Source organism: Ornithorhynchus anatinus, chromosome 3 (assembly GCF_004115215.2).
Source record: "Ornithorhynchus anatinus isolate Pmale09 chromosome 3, mOrnAna1.pri.v4, whole genome shotgun sequence".
Taxonomy (NCBI): Eukaryota; Metazoa; Chordata; class Mammalia; order Monotremata; family Ornithorhynchidae; genus Ornithorhynchus; species Ornithorhynchus anatinus.
The window spans coordinates 62,586,464-62,606,920 of NC_041730.1; the positions used below are offsets into that span (position 1 = coordinate 62,586,464).

General features: G+C 43.4%; 1 protein-coding gene across 1 annotated transcript in view; it reads right to left on the reverse strand.

Moving 5' to 3' along the window:
- The window catches only part of HDHD2 (haloacid dehalogenase like hydrolase domain containing 2), a 37,183-nt gene that overhangs the window by 7,213 nt on the left and 9,513 nt on the right, over window positions 1–20,457 (reverse strand). Inside the window, exons 3-5 of the mRNA XM_001505780.5 lie at window positions 18,699–18,907; window positions 13,551–13,635; window positions 619–835 (exon numbers count right to left, since the gene is read on the reverse strand). Coding sequence (XP_001505830.1) covers window positions 619–835; window positions 13,551–13,635; window positions 18,699–18,907 — 511 coding nt within the window. The remainder of the gene's footprint in view (window positions 1–618; window positions 836–13,550; window positions 13,636–18,698; window positions 18,908–20,457) is intronic.

Consider the following 20,457-nt stretch of genomic DNA (forward strand, 5'->3'; position numbering starts at 1 on the left):
AGGAACTTCGAACCCCCGTTTGGCGTTTCTGTCATATACATATATATATATATTCCACTGTACGCTCAAGGAGAATGTGTCACGTAGTAAAAACTATGGTACTCATTAAGCACTCACTACATACATCAGGCACTGTACTAAATGCTGGGGTAGGTACAAGTTAATCAGGATGGACACAGTGCCTGTCCCACATGGGGCTCAGTCTCACTAGGAGGGTGTAGGATTTAATCCCCATTTTACAGATGAGGCAACTGCGAGAAGCTAAGGGACTTGCCCAAGGGCACACAACAGACACGTGGAGGGCCCATGCTCTTTCCACTAAGCCACACTGCTTTACCCCTTGGTTTGTCACTCCCTGAGCATTAAGTACAGTGTAGAGCACACAGTGGGTGTTCAGATACTAATCTAGAGGGGGAGACAGACACTTATAAGATGAAATAACAGGAAGGTTGCCTACCAAAGGCCATTATTCCAAACTTATAACAACGATTATGGCATCTGTTAAGCTCTTACTATGTGCCAGACACTGTACTAAGAGCTGGGGTGGATACAAGAAAATTGGGTTGGTGCGGGGAGCAATGGCGGGTAAACGGGCACTCAGAGAGGTCTTTCACTTACGTCTCCGATCATAACGGCCTCCTCCGGCACACAGCCGACGCCCCGCAAAGCTTCCAAGAAGAAAGTTCCCTCTGGCTTCCCTACCACGGTGGCCTTGGTGTCCGTAGCGTACTCCAATCCCACGACGAAAGGTCCGGGCCCCAGGGCTAAGCCGTCTTTTCTCTTGTAATACCTGGCTTTGTGTATCGCTATAAGGGGAGCGCCATCCAGCAGCAACCTAGAGAGCCAGGGAAGATTGAAATTGGCTTAAGCGAAACATTTCTGCGAGGCTGGAGGGGAACGTTCGACTTAATTGAAGGTTTTAGTCACGCTCAGAAACACGAGGACCGAAACTTTTACCGACCCATGTTCGTCGGTGAGTGCGCCATGACTCCGTGAGAGAAAGAGAGAGCACTGCTGGAACTCAGGCTCAAAGGTTGTTCAAAAGAACAGTGATGGACTATTATTAAATTTAGACGGCTTCAGCCTCTTCTGTGGTTTCAGATGACGTTGCAGCCAGTGCCGACCTCAACAACCTTTTATAGGCTGGCTTCTGCCCCTACCCAGGGGGCCACCACCCTGACACACACCCCACCTTTTGCCCTTCATCGCTCCCCTATTCTTTCCCAGTGCTTAGTACAGTAGGCCTTAATAAATACTGTTCATTTTACTACCACTATTCTCATCTGGAGGGGTGGCCAAGGTGCAAGAGCTGTCAGGCTGGAGGTGCCCATTTAGGAACGGGACTGAGATGGAGAAAAAAATTTTTAACGCCGACCTCGTTCGCTAACCCTTTGACAGAAGTCACCAGGGCAAGAGACCGGCAGGTTAAGCAGCAAGGCTTAGTGGGTAGAGCACAGGCCTGGGAGTCAAAAGGATCTGGGTTCTAATCCCGGCTCCGTCACACGTCTGCTGCGTGAACGTGGCTATCACTCCAGTTCTCTGGGCCTCAGTTACCTCATCTGTAAAATGGGGATAAGCTTGTGAGCCCCATGTGGGACAGGGACTGTGTCCGACCTGATTATCTTGTATCTACCCGGTGCTTAGTACAGTGCCTAGCACATAGTAAGCGATTAACAAGTGCCATTATTATTAATATTATCATTATTAGATGTTTTAACTAAGTAGGTTACTTGAGAGAGGCAAAATGAGCCTGGGGGAGTTTCAGTCTTTGCTGCCTAGTCTGCAGGAGGCTCTTAGGCCTTTTGTTCCAGTAAAACAATGCATCATTCAGGTCTTTCCTCAAGTCAATCAACCGACTGTATTTATTGGTGTTTACTGAGTGCTGTACTAAGCACTAGGGAGAGTACAATATAACAAAGTTGGTATACGGGTTCCCTGCCCACAGTGAGCTTATAGGCTAGAGGGGGAGATAGACATCACATAAATGAATTACAAAAATGGTGTGGGGCTGAAGTACCTCTAACCCTTTACTTTTCTGATTCCTTGGTTCCCTTATACTTGAGACTGTGGCAAAATAAATTAAAAAAAAGGGTGTATGCATTCCTGGGATATATCTAATATATTTTACGTTCTTCCCAATAGTTTCTCATCCAAAGATTTGCATCACAGAACTCTTAGTTGAGTAACACTATAGAAAGTTATTTGTTGTACCCTGCAGAATGTAAGCTCCTCCTGCAGACTGTAACCCTGTTGACGTGTACTTTCCCAAGTGCTTAGTACAGCGCGCAGCACATAGTAAGTGCTCAAGAGACGCTACCGATCGATGAATTGATTGGTAGACACCCTGATAAGTACCCTGATGCGAACTAAGACACCACGTGGACTGTGCATTATGTTGTCAGCCTACTCGCTCGTGCCCTGGCAGAAACATTCCCGATACGGGTGGGAGAGTGCAAATGGCCCTGCCCAAGCCAATAGCTACTAAAATCAGTGCCTCTGCACGGGTCCTCGGTCCTCAAGTCTTAAGATCAGAGCTCATCCATCATTCCTGATGGGAGACTCCATCAAACTCCATAGACCTCTTGGAACCAATCACCCCAGGCAAGCATAGCTGGGCAATCAGGGTGACAACTCAAGTCGGGCAGTCTCCCCAGAGGTAAACCCATCACGTAGCCAAGATAGCCTCTTGCAATATGTGTCTGAACGAATGCTGCCATGGAATGCTGTAGCTATGGCATTACGCAGTCAAACAATGCGCTCCTGACAATAGATTAAAACTCCTGCCACCCTCCCCCACAAAATCCACTAAGGTGCCTCTAGTCACGCAGTCTGTATTGACCAGATTTACACAACACTGTAAATCCATAATCTATAAATAAGAAAGGCCATGAAATACGTTAAACTCCCTCAACTCACAAAGCAACTCATCACACTAGTTTCTTTTACATTTCAATAATAACAATAATTATGGTATTTGCTAAGTGCTTACTAGGTGCCAGGCACTGTACTAAGCGCTGGGGTGGATGCACACAAATAGGGTTGGACACAGTCCCTGTCCCACGTGGGGCTCACAGTCTCAATTCCCATTTTACAGACGAGGTAACTGAGGCACAGAGAAGTCAAGTAACTTGCTCAAGGTCACACAGCAGACAAGTGGCGGAGGCAGGATTAGAACACATGATCTCCCTACTCCCAGGCCCATACTCTACCCGCTATGCCATGCTGCTTCACTCGAATCAATACATCATTTCCTTAAATCATTGGTTAAAACATTTACTTCCTCCTGCACTCAGAGAAGTCATCACTTCTTTCCTTCTTGTCACATAATTAAACACTCAGGCTGCTAAATCAGACCTGTCAGTAAGCTCAGTTCTGCTTCCTTGGAGGAATACACACTTTGAACGCTTGTGATTTAATAAGTAAAAACCAATACTGGACCACTTTAGTACTTACATACGAATTACCCCACATCACATTACTGCAAAGGGCAAGCAGATGACAGCACTCTTTCTTACCACTACAAGGCAATCATTTCCCACAGAAATGTATTTCTTATTTAGCAAGAAGAAAGTCTGAGAATCTGCTGCAAAGAAGCCTGACAGGCCACTGAAGAACTACTAGAGATGGATAGAGAGTTCCCAATTTTCCCGTTAACTCTCCCCAGCATCCACATTCACTTGCTCCTTCGTCTCAGAACTGAATTTGTTTTTATTGCAAGAGACCTCAAGATCGCTTTCCATGTATGTAGCTAAACTAAACCCTTATTTGATTTCACTCGTTAAATATTTTATCATATATTTACTGTGGATAGGATTGGTAGGCTTGATTGATCCGAGACAGTGCTCCATTTGCCTTCCTGGGAAGGGGCGAAGACGTGGGTTCCTGCAGCTTCTGAAAATGGAAGCTGAGGATGGCAAGATGCTCCCATCTCTCAGTGAAGCAGTTTCTACTCCCATCAAGCTTTTTCACACAGTACGTACTTTAATGCGGAACCCAAAGCCAGAGAAGAGCATGGGTATCTTAAAGCAGTATACTAGAATAGGTTGATAAGAACATTCTTTAATGTACTCCCCAAGTGCTGAGTACAGTGCTCTGCACGTAGTAAGCACTCAATAAATACCACTGATCGACCAGAAAACTAAAAGGACTCATACGTTTGTGTTATCTGCACCAAAGCCCATAATCAACCACTGTTATTTACTGAGTTCTTACTGTGTATAGGGTACTGTACAAATTTTTTGGGAGAGTACAATACAGTTGGGAGACACAAAGCCTGCCTACAATGAGCTAAAAACTCAATTAAAAATTTGAGGAAAAGATAAAAGAAAGTAAGAGTATACATCTTTATAACCATGGTCCAATTTATTTTAGGCCCTAACGGCAGGTGCGCACGGAGATGCAAAATTGGTTTTAAAGTTATTGCTGGAAAAATAATTCTGGTATCTCTACGCACCAATCAATTCTATCCACTCTAACTGAAAGCAGTAAGACTCTCAGATAATGGACAATTTCTTGAGTTCTAAGTAATCTCTCAGTTACTGCAGGAAGTAGAAATGTAACTAATGGTAGAAAATGAGAAAAGATTGCTTCCAGTCAATATTTATTGAGCACCTACTGAAAGTCTGGCGCAGTACTATGTGTTATAGTTTATGATGGCTCCTAAAAGGATAACAAAATGTCAATTATTTTTAATTTTTACTTCTCATGTGGATGAAACACAGTTGTTCAAATATGGTATTGTTATTATTATCATTATGGCATTTGTTAAGCACTTACTATGTGCAAGGCACTGTACTTAGCACTGGGAAGGATACAAGCAAATTGGGTTAGACATAGTCCCTGTCCCATGTGGGGCTCACAATTTCAATCCCCATTTTACTGATGAAGTAACAGCCACAGAGAAGTGAAATGACTTGCCCAAGGTCACACAGCAGATAAGTGGCAGAGCCGGGATTAGAACCCATGACCTTCTGACTTCCAGACCCGTGCTCTATCCACTAAGCCATGCTGTTTCTCGGTATGGTATGTGATTACATGAGGTCTAACATGTTTGCTAGACCTCATAGGTCAAGCAGTGTGGATCCAAGTTCTTCCTTAGAAGGAAAGCCTTGAGAAATGGTTAAGAGAGGCAAAGCAGGTGATGTGATAATTCAGTGCAGCAGGAGGCATTCTTATTGTCCCTTAGACCACAAGCCCATGGGAGAGAGGGCCTGTGTCTGACCTGATTATCTGGTATCTACTATAGCACTTAGCATATAGCAAGTGTTTAACAAATATCACAATTATAATTATCCCTCCTTGTAAATCAATAAACCAGGTCAATATTCACACCAACTGTATTTCAGAAGAGGCCAAGCAGTGAAACTCGGGGGCCATTCAGAATCCATTTCCTCATTCTCATCAGCATCATCAATGTATTCGAGCGCTTACTATGTACTAAGTGTTTAACCAAATGGGCCCATGGTCCATGGGCCATGGTCCAACTGTAAGGACAGGATGTTTGGAAGGGCACCATAAGAACAAAATTTATAAGCGAGGCTGAAGGGAATAAAAAAAAGAGCCCCTGACACAAAATCTTGAAATTGCCCCCGTTTATTTTTCCCACCCCTGTTCAGGGCTTACTCTTCTGTTTCCTTCCTTCTTTTTCTTCCTCTGTTCCTTTAACGTTGCATTGTTAAAAAAAAAAAAATGGTGAGCATCTCTGTGAGTCTGATTTCATTGAAGATGCTCAAAAAATATTTTCTTTAAAAGAAAAATGATTAAAATCAACTTTCTGATAGGTTATGTGCACATTTCTCAGTCATGTTCTGAAGATGATCTTCTTTGTTGACTTTCACGTTGGGCCTCGAAGGGTCAATTCCTACAATATGAACGGTAACGTTCTGCTAGCTGTGTGAGCTATCACTAGTGAACCCTTCAGAAAGCTAGCACTTTAGACGTATGGTGTGTGAAATAGTGGGTTTTGAACAAACCAACTTTAAGGTTCGTTAACAAACCAAGTTAAAGGATCTTAGCAACAGCAAAATTTGGAAGGAGACTAAGTCTTTGTTCTCCTCCCCATCTCCGCAGCTATCTCTGCTCTTCTTTCATCTCTTTCCCTTATTCACAAGGCACCAAATGAATAAAGAGAATGAAAGGAAGGGGTGGCCAGTGCTCAGCAGGAGAGGAGAAATAGATGGCTCCTCTCTCACAGGGATCTTAGCTAAGCGGAGAGGGGTTTTAATCAGGAAGCACCTTTTAAAGAACACATTTCTAATTGCTCCAGTGAAAGGGGCAGTTTCTGCTTCGTTTTTCTGTGGTATTTGTTAAGCACTTACTAGGTGCCAGGCACTCTAAAAGCACCGTGGTAGATACAGGCTAATCAGGTTGGACACGATCCATGTCCCACATGGGACTCACAGTCCTAATCCCCATTTTACGGGTGAGGTAACTAAGGCACAGAGAAGTTAAGTGACTAGCTCAATGTCACACATCAGACAAGTGGTGGAACAGGTATTAGAACCCAGGTCCTTCTGCCTCCCAGGCCTGAGCTCTATCCACTAGGTCACATTACTTCTTTGCCAACTCTCTGCTAAAAAGTAAAAGTCAGGGGATGACTTAAAAACTGCACTCTTTAAAAAACATCAAAAGGGCACCTCAACTTCAATCAACCGAAAGTTTCTCTCACGCTTCTTAGGAAATCATCATTATATTCATGAGCAGCATTTCCTGAGTATCTACTTTGTGCAAGGCATCTAACTAAGCTTTGGGGAACATACAAAAAGTTAAATAGGCACAAATTCTGCCCTCAAGGAGCTAATGATCTACAGGGGAAGACAAGCCCAAGCACTGTAGTGTTTTAGAGACGGGGGATATAGTGAGCAAGCTGGTGCTAGAGGACCTAAGTATTGGGCTGGGCCATCGTAGGAGATCAGTGGGAAATTTAGTCAAAAGAATGAGGAATTAGCTAAAAACACTAAAAAAGAAGAATTTAGATCAAACAGAGCTGGCCCCCAAAGGGTTCTCCCTGAAGCCTAAGGTCACTTATTGGTTAACTACAAACTAGATTTCTCTTTTTTAAAAGGCTCTGCTATTCCCACAGAACTACTCATTAAATAGAAGATTCATTTATGGTGGCGTTACCTTGTTCCCTTGTCCATGCATCGATATCTGTCCAAATTTAGAAATTAGAATTAATAATAATAATAATGTTGGTATTTGTTAAGCGCTTACTATGTGCCGAGCACTGTTCTAAGCACTAGGGGAGATACAGGGTAATCAGGTTGTCCCCCGTGGGGCTCACAGTTAATCCTCATTTTACAGATGAGGTAACTGAGGCACAGAGAAGTTAAAGTGACTTGCCCACAGTCACCCAGCTGACAAGCAGCAGAGCAGGGATTCGAATCCATGACCTCTGACTCCCAAGCCCGTGCTCTTTCCACTGAGCCACGCTGCTTCTCAAATTACCCAGACATAGCTTAGTTTTAGATGATGTCTTAATCTACACATATAATGCTCATACTAAAAAGACATTTAAAGAGCTCGTGCTTATGTTAAAACACATATCTACTGGGTAAAGCATTTCATTGTTAGAGTTTGGACTTTAATTAAGATGAAGCCATCCAATGCCCAATTTTATATTTCTAGCATGTGTACCATAACTGTTCAACTAATTTGTTTTTTGGTTTTGTGTTTTTCCTGACACTGAGGACTAAATTAGGAAGGGGATTTGCCATGGTTGATTTCTCTCATATATGCCATTAACAAATGATTTGTGAGATGCTGAAATGTTTTTCCAGCAGAGGTTTAGCTTTAAATTTGCCAATCATCACCAAATCCTGACCTAAAGCTACTTCAGTGGGTTGACCAAATGGTCTCTCTCCCACACTATAATGCAAGCTTCTTGAGGACAGGGACCTTTTCTACTAACTCTATTATATTCAACCTCATTGCACTTACCTACAAATCCGTAATTTATTTTAATCTCTCTCTCTCCCTCTATGCTGTAAACTCGCTGTGAGGAGGGACCAGGTCTATCAATTCCATACTGACCCAAACAGTAGCTGCTCAATAAATAGTTCTGATTGATGGGTTGAACTGTGTTTTCTTAAGCATTCAGCATCTGTAAAGAGAAGGATAGTCTCCCCTTTCTGGACTGTGAGCCCGTTGTTGGGTAGGGATTGTCTCTATCCGTTACCGAAATGTAATAAAAATAACGGTATGTGTTAAGCACTTACCACGTGACAAGCACTTATACTTTCCAAGCGCTTAGTATAGTGTTCTGCACACAGTAAGCACTCAATAAATACAAATGAATGAATGAATGAAAAGAACTGAGAGTGTTCAATGTCTGCTGATTTACCATCTTGGGGGAATTAAAGGAACATGAAAAAGAACACTAGTCTAGGAAAGAAAGGAAGGAAATACTACCGGACCACAGACTTAAACCCTGCTCAGAACTTATAATTTCAGATGTAAACTATGATCTCCAATCTACCCTACTGCACCCCTTCTCAACACCTCATCTCTTTCCTGTCAGGATACTTTCAAGGCATACATGCAATACACCTCTATTATGACTACGAATACATCTTCAGTTCACTTTATTTTAACAAACACGTGTAACTTGCAGTTTAATAAAGGAAAATACAAGCACTGAATAACATGGAGGAACACAAGTACCATGCATAACTAGAAATTATGAATGAATTCAACTCCTATCTGGAATTTAAGAACCTGCAAAATGGACAAAGGCATACCCCATTCAGAAACATTTCCTTGCATAATGTTTTTTCCAAAAAGGAGCATTTCTAGTTTTCCAGAGAATGAGTTAATCAAACTGAATCCCTGTCCCTCCAAAAAGCATATTCACTCTTTCTTCTCTTTTAAAATATTAAATAGGAAAAGCTATAGGGAGCGGAAATTTACAATCCATTAAGAAATGTTACCTATGACTCAAGTGGCATACGGAAGTTGATCCAACTTAATCCATTCTCCCCATTTGACTCATTTCCATCACCACCTATAGGCTACTTAAGAAAACTCCTTGATCCTGCAAAAACTTTTTCTTGCCCGTTAATAAGTGTATTTTCATTTTTATGGTGCCTGCGTAGGGATTATAAGTACGGTACTTGACACACCTTCAATTCTACATAAGCAACTGAAACCCAACCCTGCCCAGGTATTCACAAGTGAACAACAGAGATACTGGTTAACAAATAAATTTTCCTTTTGTTTCCTCCTTTAACACTCAATAAATACAATTCAGCATAATATCTAGGGGAGAGATCAAAGTCTAAACCCAAAGCGAGATGATTGTATTTTCAGGCAGCACTGCAACAGTATTTGGCATTGAAAAATGATCTCATAATCAGCCTGAATAGTAGTTTAACTAATCGGTGGCTCATTTAAGATGTCTATATTTACCCCACCCACTTCCACTGGCTGCAGTATTTGGATGGAAGGCATTCTCTCTGCCTAAAAGTCACTATCAAAGAAGGACAAGACTGAAAATCTCTGCTCTTAACTCCCCCCAAAAGCTGTTGAAGTACTTTGGTGAAATTAGAGTTGACCTATAAGGGCACTGTAATGCCTTAAAATGTAGTGTTGAAAATCAATGCCGCTCGGAGAGGGTACTAATTAAGGCAGTGTTAAAGCATTTAGAAAGTAGCCAACCTAGGTTTTTTATTAGAATGAGGACAGGGGTGCAGCTAAGAAATGGACCACCCGCTTTCTATTAACAATAACCCTCTCAAATTGCAAGTTGGGAGGGTCATCGTAGTCATCAGTACGGTTTAGATGAATTAAGTGGTTAAAATGGTGAATTCAAAAGTCAAAGTCTGAGGCTAAAGAATTCAAAACCAACTTTGAGAACCATTCTTTCCAGTTTAAAATGGAAATCGGGGATGGGTACATGAAGCTCCTACCTGAAGCCAGAGAGTTGGATTAGAGAACTTCTTAAGATCCCTTTTAGCCCTCAGATTCTACAGCATGATTTCAGGGAGCTCTAAAGGTATACTTTTGGGTTGTCAGCAAGGTTCTCACATTATCTTTCTAATTTATTGTGGAAAATTGGGGCAAAATGTAGTTAGTACATGTAGACTTGGGTACCGCCACTTCAGAAGTTATCGCAATTCAAGTTTAATTTCAATTACAATCATGAAATGACAATAGATCAATCTCAACATTTAAAGGCACAAACCCTGGTTTAAAAGAAGCCTTAAGTTCATATAGAGGTGGTATTACAGAATGAAACTGGGTCACACAGAGAGGAGTTTTAACAGACTAAAACTGGCTTCTTGGTATAAAGCACTGAACTGACAACATCTCAAGACTCTGTTCCTTCCTCCCATCCAAGGTGTCACAGCCCACCTTGACTAATGGATCGGCTTCCTCGCTGACCTCCTTGCTTTTCTTTCTCTCCTCTATCCAGTCTTTCACTCTACTGTCTAGATTGTTTTCCTCAAAAAATAAATTAAAAGTTCAGTCCATGTCTCCCCATTTCTCAAAAACCTCCAGTGGTTGTCCATCCTCCTCCACATCAAACAGAAACTCCTTACCAGCAGCTTTAAGCTTTTAGCTCTTCCCACCCTACCTTACCTCGCTGATCTCCTACAATTCAGCACATCAAACAGAAACTCCTTACCAAGAGCTTTACAGCCCTTGATCACCTCTTCCCATCCTACCTTACCTCATCGATCTCCCACTACAATTCAGCTCACCCACTTCACTCCTCTAATATCCAACCTTTCGCTCTACCTAGATCTCATAGTTCTCTCCACAAACCCCTTTCTTCCACCTTTCCTCTGGCCTGGAACTTCCACGCATTCATATCCAACAGACATTCTCTCCAACTTGAAAGCCTGTCTGAAAAATCACATCTCCTCCAAGAGGCCTTCCTTGACTAAACCCTGATTTCCCTCATTTGCCCTCCCTTTTGTGACCCTTAACACACTTGGGTCTTTAACCCTTAATCACTTTGGCGCACACCTCCCCGTCCCCCGCCCCCCGCCCCCCCTCCGCCCTAGCCCCCTGGGCAAACAGCAACTATGTACATATCCATTTCTAATTTACTTCAATATCTGTCTCCCCCTCTAGCCTGTAAACTCCTGGTGGGGAGGGATCGTGTCTACCTATTCTACTGTACTTCTACTGTACTGTACTACTTCCAATACAAATTGGAATTCTTGCCTCCAATTACAAAATTTTACCTCCAAAATATTTTTAAGTAGCTCCACCCTTTGAGTGGGGCACAGGTAGTAAAATGACATCAGACGTCTTTCTCTATTACTTTGGCATAGACTGCAGGGGCAGCTAAGTGCCTTTTTAAGGCGGTGATGATACAGTATTGACCTTCCTGACAAATGAGGTACAGTGAAAGGTAAAAAAATGAATAACCCAAAGTGGAAGGCAGAGATGAAAGGGAGGGAAAAAGGTCAAAACCCCATGGCCTAACTTTGGAGCACAGTTGAAATAAATGTTCTCCACTGTAATACCAGCCTAGGTGAGATAAGGGACTTAACTGCATTAATGAAAGCAGTCTGTCGAGGAGAAGCAACAAAAGGGTGGATATTTTTGAACTGCCCCCGGGAGCAATGGATAGAGAGTGGGCCTGAGAGTCTGAAGGTCATGGGTTCCAATGCCGACTCTGCCACTAGTGTGCTGTGTGACTCTGGGCAAGTCATTTCCCTTCTCTGTGCCGCAGTTACTTCACCTGTACAATGGGATTGGGACTGTGAGCCCAACCTGGTACAGGGACCACGTATCCACCCCAGCACTTAGTACAGAGCCTGGCATATAGGAAGCGCTTAACACACACCATTATTATTACTGTTAGAATTGTTATTATTATTAAGTAAATAAACACCTTAGGAGTAATTTACTCATTAACTACCTCCTCCCCACTCCACCACCGCGAGCCTTGGGCTCACAATGTTTGAACCAGTTCCCGATTTTGGGAGGAGTCTACAGTCGTTCACCACACACCTAGCTGCTAAAAAGTATTTTGAGAGCCATTGTTTTTGTTGGATGACTTACGGCAAGACATGTCGAATTCACGCGAAAGTCATGCTTCCCAAAACCTACATTATAACATGCAAATCAAGTTAAGGAACACGTGTGACCCACAGGCAGACACCAAAGCAGAAACAGATCCAAAGCCACTGCTGAAGCAAGGGCTTTCACACATTGTTGGAAACGCTACATGGCCTCACACAGAGAGATTCCCATCATAGACGTGGAGGGAATCACTGCACACGGAGACTGACGGTAAAATGAAAAACGGATATGTACCAAAGTGCTGCAGAACTGAGGGTGGGGTGAATATCAAGAGTTTACAGGGTACAGATCCAAGTGCGAAGCAGAAGGGAGTAAGGAAGAGGCGGGCTTAGAAGGGGAAGGCCTCTTGGAGATATGATTTCAGTAAATATTTGAAGGTGGGGACAGTGGTGGTCTGTTGTATATGAAGGGAGACGGTATCAACCCTAATGCGATTTGATGATGATGAGGCATTTATTAAACATTTACCATGTGCCAAGCATTGTGCAAAGTCTTGGGGTAGGTTAGACATAATCACAACAGATATAGTTGCTTTTCACTCGGGACTCCATCCGAGGTGGAGACAGCAGGTATTCCCATTTGACAGAGTGGAAAACAGAGTTCAGAGACGTTTGGTGACTTGCACAAGGTCACCAGCAGGAAAATGGCAGAGCCACTGTCTTAATCCCCATTTGAAAGAAGAGAAAACTGAGTCAGAGAGAAGTGAAATGAATTGCCCAAGGTCACACACAGCAGACATGTGACAGAGCTGGGATTAGAGCCCAGGCTCTATCCACTAGACCAAACTGCTCCTCAAGATCCTGCTGAGGCCTACATGCATGGAAGGGACTCCTTGCTTACACTCACACAAGCTAATCCTCGACACATGGAACGCTAAGGAGATGCCTCAGAATCTCAAAGATGCCACCATCTGAATGAAGAAAGACGAAAAGGTCAGACCGTGGCCATTACTGAGGCCTATCACTACTCTCCTTGTCCAGCAAGACCTTAGCCAGAGTAGTGCCGGTTCGGCTACTAAAGCACACCATCTGACCTACGACCTGGCCCAGGGGCCGTGATCTGCAGCACACGCAGGGCAGGATCCGTAGTCTTGGCAATGGAGCCGGGATGCTGCTACAACTGGGATCGGCTGCTCCTCGCTCTACGGCATTCATTCATTCAATAGTATTTATTGAACGCCTACTATGTGCAGAGCACTGTACTAAACGGCAAACCGGTGGACCCCTAACAGCTCTCCCAGCCTGCCTGGATGGGTTGGGTGAAGGTGAGGTGAGCCGGGATGGGCCTCGGCGAGAGGAGCTTCCTGCGCCCAGATTCGATGAGGCCCAGAAAAGTGGTGGTGGAGGAGGAGGAGCAGCACAAGTGAGTTTCTCTCTTCCCCTTCTCCTCTCTTCCTCCCTGTCCTCCTGCTCTTCCCCTCTCTCCTCAAGCCAAAAATGAGAAGCTGGCACCCCTGCCCTCCCCTAATCATCTGGAAAACAAACAGTCCAGGAACGATTAGATTCAGAACTTACCTGAATGCCTGATTCAGAACTTGATAATTAAAATGATCTGGTGCCAATCCGATGACCACGGCATTGGGATCATTTACTGGTATGCCTGAAAAATAAAAAGTAATACAACTGACTTCAAACTCCATTTTTACACAAAACGGTCTTTCTCCCTTTTCATAAGCAGTCAGCTAATCAAATCCAGTTAATTCTGAGCCAAATGAACTCCTGCCTCGGCTGCACAATAACCTAAAGTGAAATGGTATTTTAAAGAATGGTATTTTAAATGGTATTTAAAAATGATTTAAAAAAATTAACATGCAAGCGCTTAGTATGGTACTTTGCACACCATCAGCACTCAATAAATACGACTGAAATGAATGAATGAATGAATGAATGAATGAAAAGAACTTCTGCACTTGTCAGCTGTGTGACCTTGGGCAAGTCACTTAACTTCCCTGTGTCTCAGTTACCTCATCTGTAAAATGGGGTTTAAGAGCTGTGAGCCCTATGTAAGACAGGGACTCTGTCCAACCCGATTAACTTGCATCCATCCCTGTGCTTAGTACAGTGTCTGGCACATAGGAAGCATTTAAAAACTACCATAAAAATAATAATGATAATACAAAGCAAAACCCTAAAACTGTATTTATTACTCCTTAAACTAGAAAATCTGAACTGGAAAGGCTAAACTGCTGCCCTGGAATAAGTAGCAATTTCCAACTTCAAAAGCTATGCTGATTACAATCATCAGGGGAGAGAATTTAGCTATCAAATCAATAGCAGCTTGATGGAAGAGGCTCTGAAAATCTTTAATTGATATCCTTGGGGTTATCACTCACCTAGTAAATACAAAATGTACTGCAATACTCTGCTATCTATTTCCTGCATTATGCCCGATTCATTCTTGGTGTTTCAAGTTTTGCACAATTTGGGATTAGGTGATGAGTTGACTCTTCAGGCCCGGTAGAGAAACCTGACATATAATAACTGCTGTTTATAGGTCTCTGAACAAAAGCCCTTATAAAAGCACTTTCAATGTTCACCAGGATATAGAAAGGAAATACAAACTTCAGGTTACAGCCACCCCGTGATTTATAAAATCTGGAGATACTGCCTTTATGGTTCAGCACCTTAGTCCCGGTTATGACCACCCCACGATAGATATAAACCGCAAAGACAGACGTTGTGGCTTGATACCTCTTCAGTCCAATGAATCTCTGCAAGATGCCAAAACAGACAAAAAAGATATGCCCTCTCCCTCAGAGGTCTTATATCAATTTGAAGAAAGCAGACGAGGTTAGAAGCAGCAGAGAAGCAGCTTGGCCAGGAGCACAGGCTCCGCCATTTGTTGGCTGTGTGACCCCGGGAAACTCGCTTCACTTCTCTGTGCCTCAGTTACCTTGTCTGTCAAATGGGGTTTAATGCTGTGATCCCCAAGTGGGACATGGACTGTATCCAACCTGATTAGCTTCTATCTCTCCCAGTGCTGAGAACAGTGCTTGGCATATGGTAAGCACTTGACAAATACCATCATCATTATTATTATTATTTATAAAAATGATTAAAGACGACCCTGATGGAGAAGAGTTCAAAGTTGAAAAGGTGTACTTTATAAAGACAGGAAGGCAGTTCAATCTAAATTGGACAAATTCTTTACTGAAGTTGGAAAAACCACTGCCACGGTCAGCAGAACAATCTTCTACTTCTGCAGCCTCCCGCAAAGATTCACAATCCTGCTACAACTCCACATTTACTTAATACGATGAGTGTAAAACTGCGAGTCAGAAGGACCTGGGTTCAAATCCCAGCTCTGCCAACTGCTTGCTGTGTGACCTTGGGAAAGTCACAACTTCTCTGTGCTTCAGTTTTCTCAACTGTGAAATGGAGATACCGGTTTCCCCTCCTACTTAGACTGTGATCCCCATGGGGGACATGGACTATGTCCAACCTAATTAACTTGTACCTTCCTCGGCACTTAGTGTTTGCCACATAGTAAGCGCTTTATAAATACCATTAAAAAACTGCTCTTAACAATGGTCAGAAAATAGTCTCGTTTTTAGAGTGGATCCAAATTTATAACTTGGAAATCTACAGGAGAACATTCCCCCAAGACACAGCCACGTTTTCATGGATTCATTCATTCATTCAATAGTATTTATTGAGCGCTTACTATGTGCAGAGCACTGTACTAAGCGCTTGGGATGAACAAGTCGGCAACAGATAGAGACGGTCCCTGCCGTTTGACGGGCTTACGGTCTAATCCGGGGAGATGGACATACAAGAACAATGGCAATAAATAGAGTCGAGGGGAAGAACATCTCGTAAAAGCAATGGCACCTAAATAGAATCGAGGCGATGTACAATTCATTAACAAAATAAATAGGGTAATGGAAATATATACAGTTGAGCGGATGAGTACAGTGCTGTGGGGAGGGGAAGGGCGAGGTGGAGGAGCAGAGGGAAAGGGGGAAAAGAGGGTTTAGCTGCGGAGAGGTGAAGGGGGGTGGTAGAGGGAGTAGAGGGAGAAGGGAGCTCAGTCTGGGAAGGCCTCTTGGAGGAGGTGAGTTTTAAGTAGGGTTTTGAAGAGGGGAAGAGAATCAGTTTGGCGGAGGTGAGAAGGGAGGGCGTTCCGGGACCGCGGGAGGACGTGGCCCGGGGGTCGACGGCGGGATAGGCGAGACCGAGGGACGGCGAGGAGGTGGGCGGCGGAGGAGCGGAGCGTGCGGGGTGGGCGGTAGAAAGACAGAAGGGAGGAGAGGTAGGAAGGGGCAAGGTGGTGGAGAGCCTCGAAGCCTAGAGTGAGGAGTTTTTGTTTGGAGCGGAGGTCGATAGGCAACCACTGGAGTCGTTTAAGAAGGGGAGTGACATGCCCAGATCGTTTCTGCGGGAAGATGAGCCGGGCAGCGGAGTGAAGAATAGACCGGAGCGGGGCGAGAGAGGAGGAAGGGAGGTCAGAGAGAAGGCTGACACGGTAGTCTAGCCAGGGTATAACGAGAGCCCGTAGCAGTAAGGTAGCCGTTTGGGTGGAGAGGAAAGGGCGGATCTTGGCGATATTGTATAGGTGAAACCGGCAGGTCTTGGTAACGGATAGGATGTGCGGGGTGAACGAGAGAGACGAGTCAAGGATGACACCGAGATTGCGGGCCCGAGAGACGGGAAGGATGGTCGTGCCATCCACGGTGATAGAGAAGTCTGGGAGAGGACCGGGTTTGGGAGGGAAGATGAGGAGCTCAGTCTTGCTCATGTTGAGTTTTCCGGAAGCCAAAAGAACGGTGTCAGCATGAGGAAACGGGGGAGGAAGGAGAGGATTTACCGTGTATTTTATACTGACCTGTAAGACCTGGTCATTGCGTCAGGGCTAGTTCTAAACCAGCGTTTATAAAATTGCATGGAAGTCTAAGGGAAAACAATCCCCAAATATTCACTGGTTCGAGATCGTCAGTCAGGAATACATCACAGCTCTATAGGGGGTATGCCTGTAACTCTACGGCGGTACGAATTCCACAATCGATCACCTTTTGGGTCTTTGATTCCTCTAATTCCATGACCCTATCCTTGTGATGGCAGAGCACCACCGGAATTAACAACTCTCCATAATTACTCTCCATCTGTACAGTACTCTGCAAGCAGTAAGGGCTGAGTATGATTGAGTGATTGATTTTTCAGGGTCTGATAGAGCCTGAGATGATCTAGATCCCTTCCTTGTTCTCCTCTTCCCTCTGACTGCCTATCACTTTGGACATTTTCTTATTCATCAGCACCACACCAGTTCGGGAATTATATAAGGGAAGAGAAATTTAAGCCAGTCCATCTTAGGTTACGGTAACAGCTCTAACAAAAGGTTTGGTGGAGAGGAATCACCGAGAACGCTAAGTTTTCGCCTTGCAGTCGAGAGGGAAGCATCCGATAGAAGATATTTCTCAATCATTCAGGGTCTATTAGAAATACAATGAAATGGTCCCTGATCATGCAAATATTGCAAATTCTCTACATAAAAATATATTTCTACGGTAATAGCAATAGTGCTAAATTACTTAAGAAAATCACCTGAATTGGAAAAATTTATAAACAAAATAATGAATACCTGCATGCAATTTTATCTCACATATATCATGCATTAAAGGAATCCATGGTCATATTTGCACTGACTCATTTTTTGAGAATTTTTTTGAAGAAAATTCCACTTTGACCCAAATCGTCAATGGTGCAAACCTGAAATTGAGAGCCAAACTTACACTGCCGAGAGTGCACCCTATAGGCTAGACCAACGTTTTTGCGCTGGGGACCTGCTTCCAAATACTCCAGGAACCCTGATTTGAGCATGTCCTCCTGAGAGGTGGTATTTTAGGGTTCCCTTTCCTCCACCTCACAGTCACCCTGGAGGTTCCAGAGTAGGAAACTCCTCAATGAACTTAAAAGAGCAGGGCAGAGCCACCAAACCAACCACTGGCAGATTCTCATGCCAGTCAAGAGACGAGCACAAGGAGTTTCCCGGAAATATTACTCGATATCACACTTCTGAGCTCCTGGGCTGAAATGGAACGAGTCCTACTAATGATCAAATCCCTGAAAGGTTCACAGTCTGATGTCAATGGTATTATTTAGGTGGTTTTCATGAAATGTTTTCCTGCTGCCATTTCTTTGTCCTGTGCCTTCCTGGCCAGAGGTGCAAAAGCATTAATAGAGGGGAAAACAAGTCATATCAAAAGTGTCATTATATCACAAAGCATTGTATAAAACACAATCATTTCTTCCATCAACAGTTTAAAATAAGGCCTACGTCCCTAAATAAATATTTACATAGCAGCAAATCCCTGTATTTCCTAGGTTTCGGTGTTCCACTTTGAAAACAAGATAGATGTATCTGAAAATTAATAAAAGCTATCTCATTACTGCATTAATTTAAGATGCAAAGTATATGCTTCTAAAATCTCAGACAACAGCTTTTGCAAGGAACTCCTAGCGAAATTAATTTTTAAATCCATTAAGTAGTGGCAACTGGGTTACGGAACATAAACCTCTCACCGGAGAAGTTTAGAACAGTGTCAGTAATGCTAGCCCACTCGATGCTAAGTATTAAAAGCCAAAGTTTCAAGAGCAAATGGAAAGAAAAATGAGGGGAAAAGGGGGCACGATTCTTTCCAAATCCCCTTTTCCCCCATTCCCTACCTTGGAAATCAGGAAGTGCTCGGTCATCTACCAGCAGCATAGGTCTGACCTGCTTCTGCTCCACCAAGTTCCTAGCTGCAGTCAAAGATGTGAAGATCTCATCTTCGGTGATGTCAAAGTCTAGTTTCTTCAGCCTCTCCAGCAGGTCTCGTTTACTCTCTTTGGTTGTGTTTGTCACAAACCTAACGACAACTGAAGCATTCCGCAACCTAGCATTTAAAGAGAGCAGAGTTGGGTTGTCAAGGGGAGATTTTTCAGGGAAAAGTCATCGAAAGTTCAGTGCAGGCTCTGCAATCTAGGCTTGGAGGGACCAAGGGCTTCTTCTGAATGACTTCTGAACCTAACAGAGTATGTTAAAGCATAACCCTTCTCCAAAATTAAGCCTGAATTCCTAGGAATTATCTTCGTAGGGTCCTTCTGAGGTGAAAACGCACGTAACTTCTAACGTGAAAGTGCACGTTGCCCAAAACGAAGAATATAGCAGACTTCCTTCCCCATGAACCCTGGAGGAAAAGTAAGATTTAGATCCCTATATTTTATTGGTAATGCAAGCCTACACTCTTGGAAAATATGCCCAAATCCACCACCACCTTTGCCTCAATTAGCCATGTATTTATCCCGATTTTCACTTTGGCTCCGCCTTCAATGGGTCTTGTTCTTCAGACTCGCTCGACTGCCCTTCCGGAAACAGAATCAGAATCAACTTATGATCTCCGTCAATGGAGAAAACTAGTAAACCAGTGCTATTCTGAGGCAAAAAATGATTAACACAACTATATGGGGAACAATTTTATAAACAGGCACCTGGACCAAGAGACTTACTGTATTGACCATATTTTAAAAATTAAAGAAAATTATTCTTCCTCCTCATGCTAAATATTTATTTTGCTAAATTATTCACTATAAATTGGAAATGTAAAGATAGATTGGGTATGTGGCAGCTTCTGTGCAAAACACATTAACTTCATTTTTTTCCCCCTTCAAAAAATATTGATTACCTCAACTAAACTATCTCCTAAATGTGTAAGTATTGGAATGGCCACATCATTTCAAATGAGTCCTCTTTTTCCTTTTTTACTAGTCCCCCAACTTCTCTTTGCCTATTTGTTACTATAGAAACAAACACTGGCGGTGCTGGCACCGCGGACGAGAGAATATGTTTTCCTGGGAATGGAGACCCACCAGCCCCAGTTTCGGAAGCATTTATAGGTGCCGGCATCTCAAGAATGCAGAAACCCGGTTTGCCTAGCAATTACTCAGAGATGTTATTCCTTTGCCCAAGACCCGGCACGTACAGATTTCTCTTTTTAATTTCACCTACAATTTGATGCTTGAACCTCTCTAAGAAGCAATCAGGGCATCTGCTCTAAGGCAAAGCAAGCTCTCTAGTTGAGCTCCTTTCTTCTTAGACGGCAGAGCATAGAGAGAGGGAGGTTGGATCGTCCCAGAATGAGGAATTAAGTTGGGGCTGAGGTGGAGTTCAAATCCACCACTCTTCTGAGGTGGAGTTCAAATCCACCACTCTTTCATCTTATGGGTTCTGGGAAAGAAAAATCCTTTGCCTGCATTTTTCCCATCTAGAAACCAGGATGGCTAACAGCTGACTATCCGTCACAGTCACGTGGCTAGGTTTAACCTGGAAAAGCACCGAAGTGCGAAATACCGCTGCATTTGAAAAGTTCTTTGAAAGTGGTTTCGGACTGTTTGTTCAAAAATGCACTGTTATTTCTTTCACACCGGAAATCATTCTTTCCAGAAC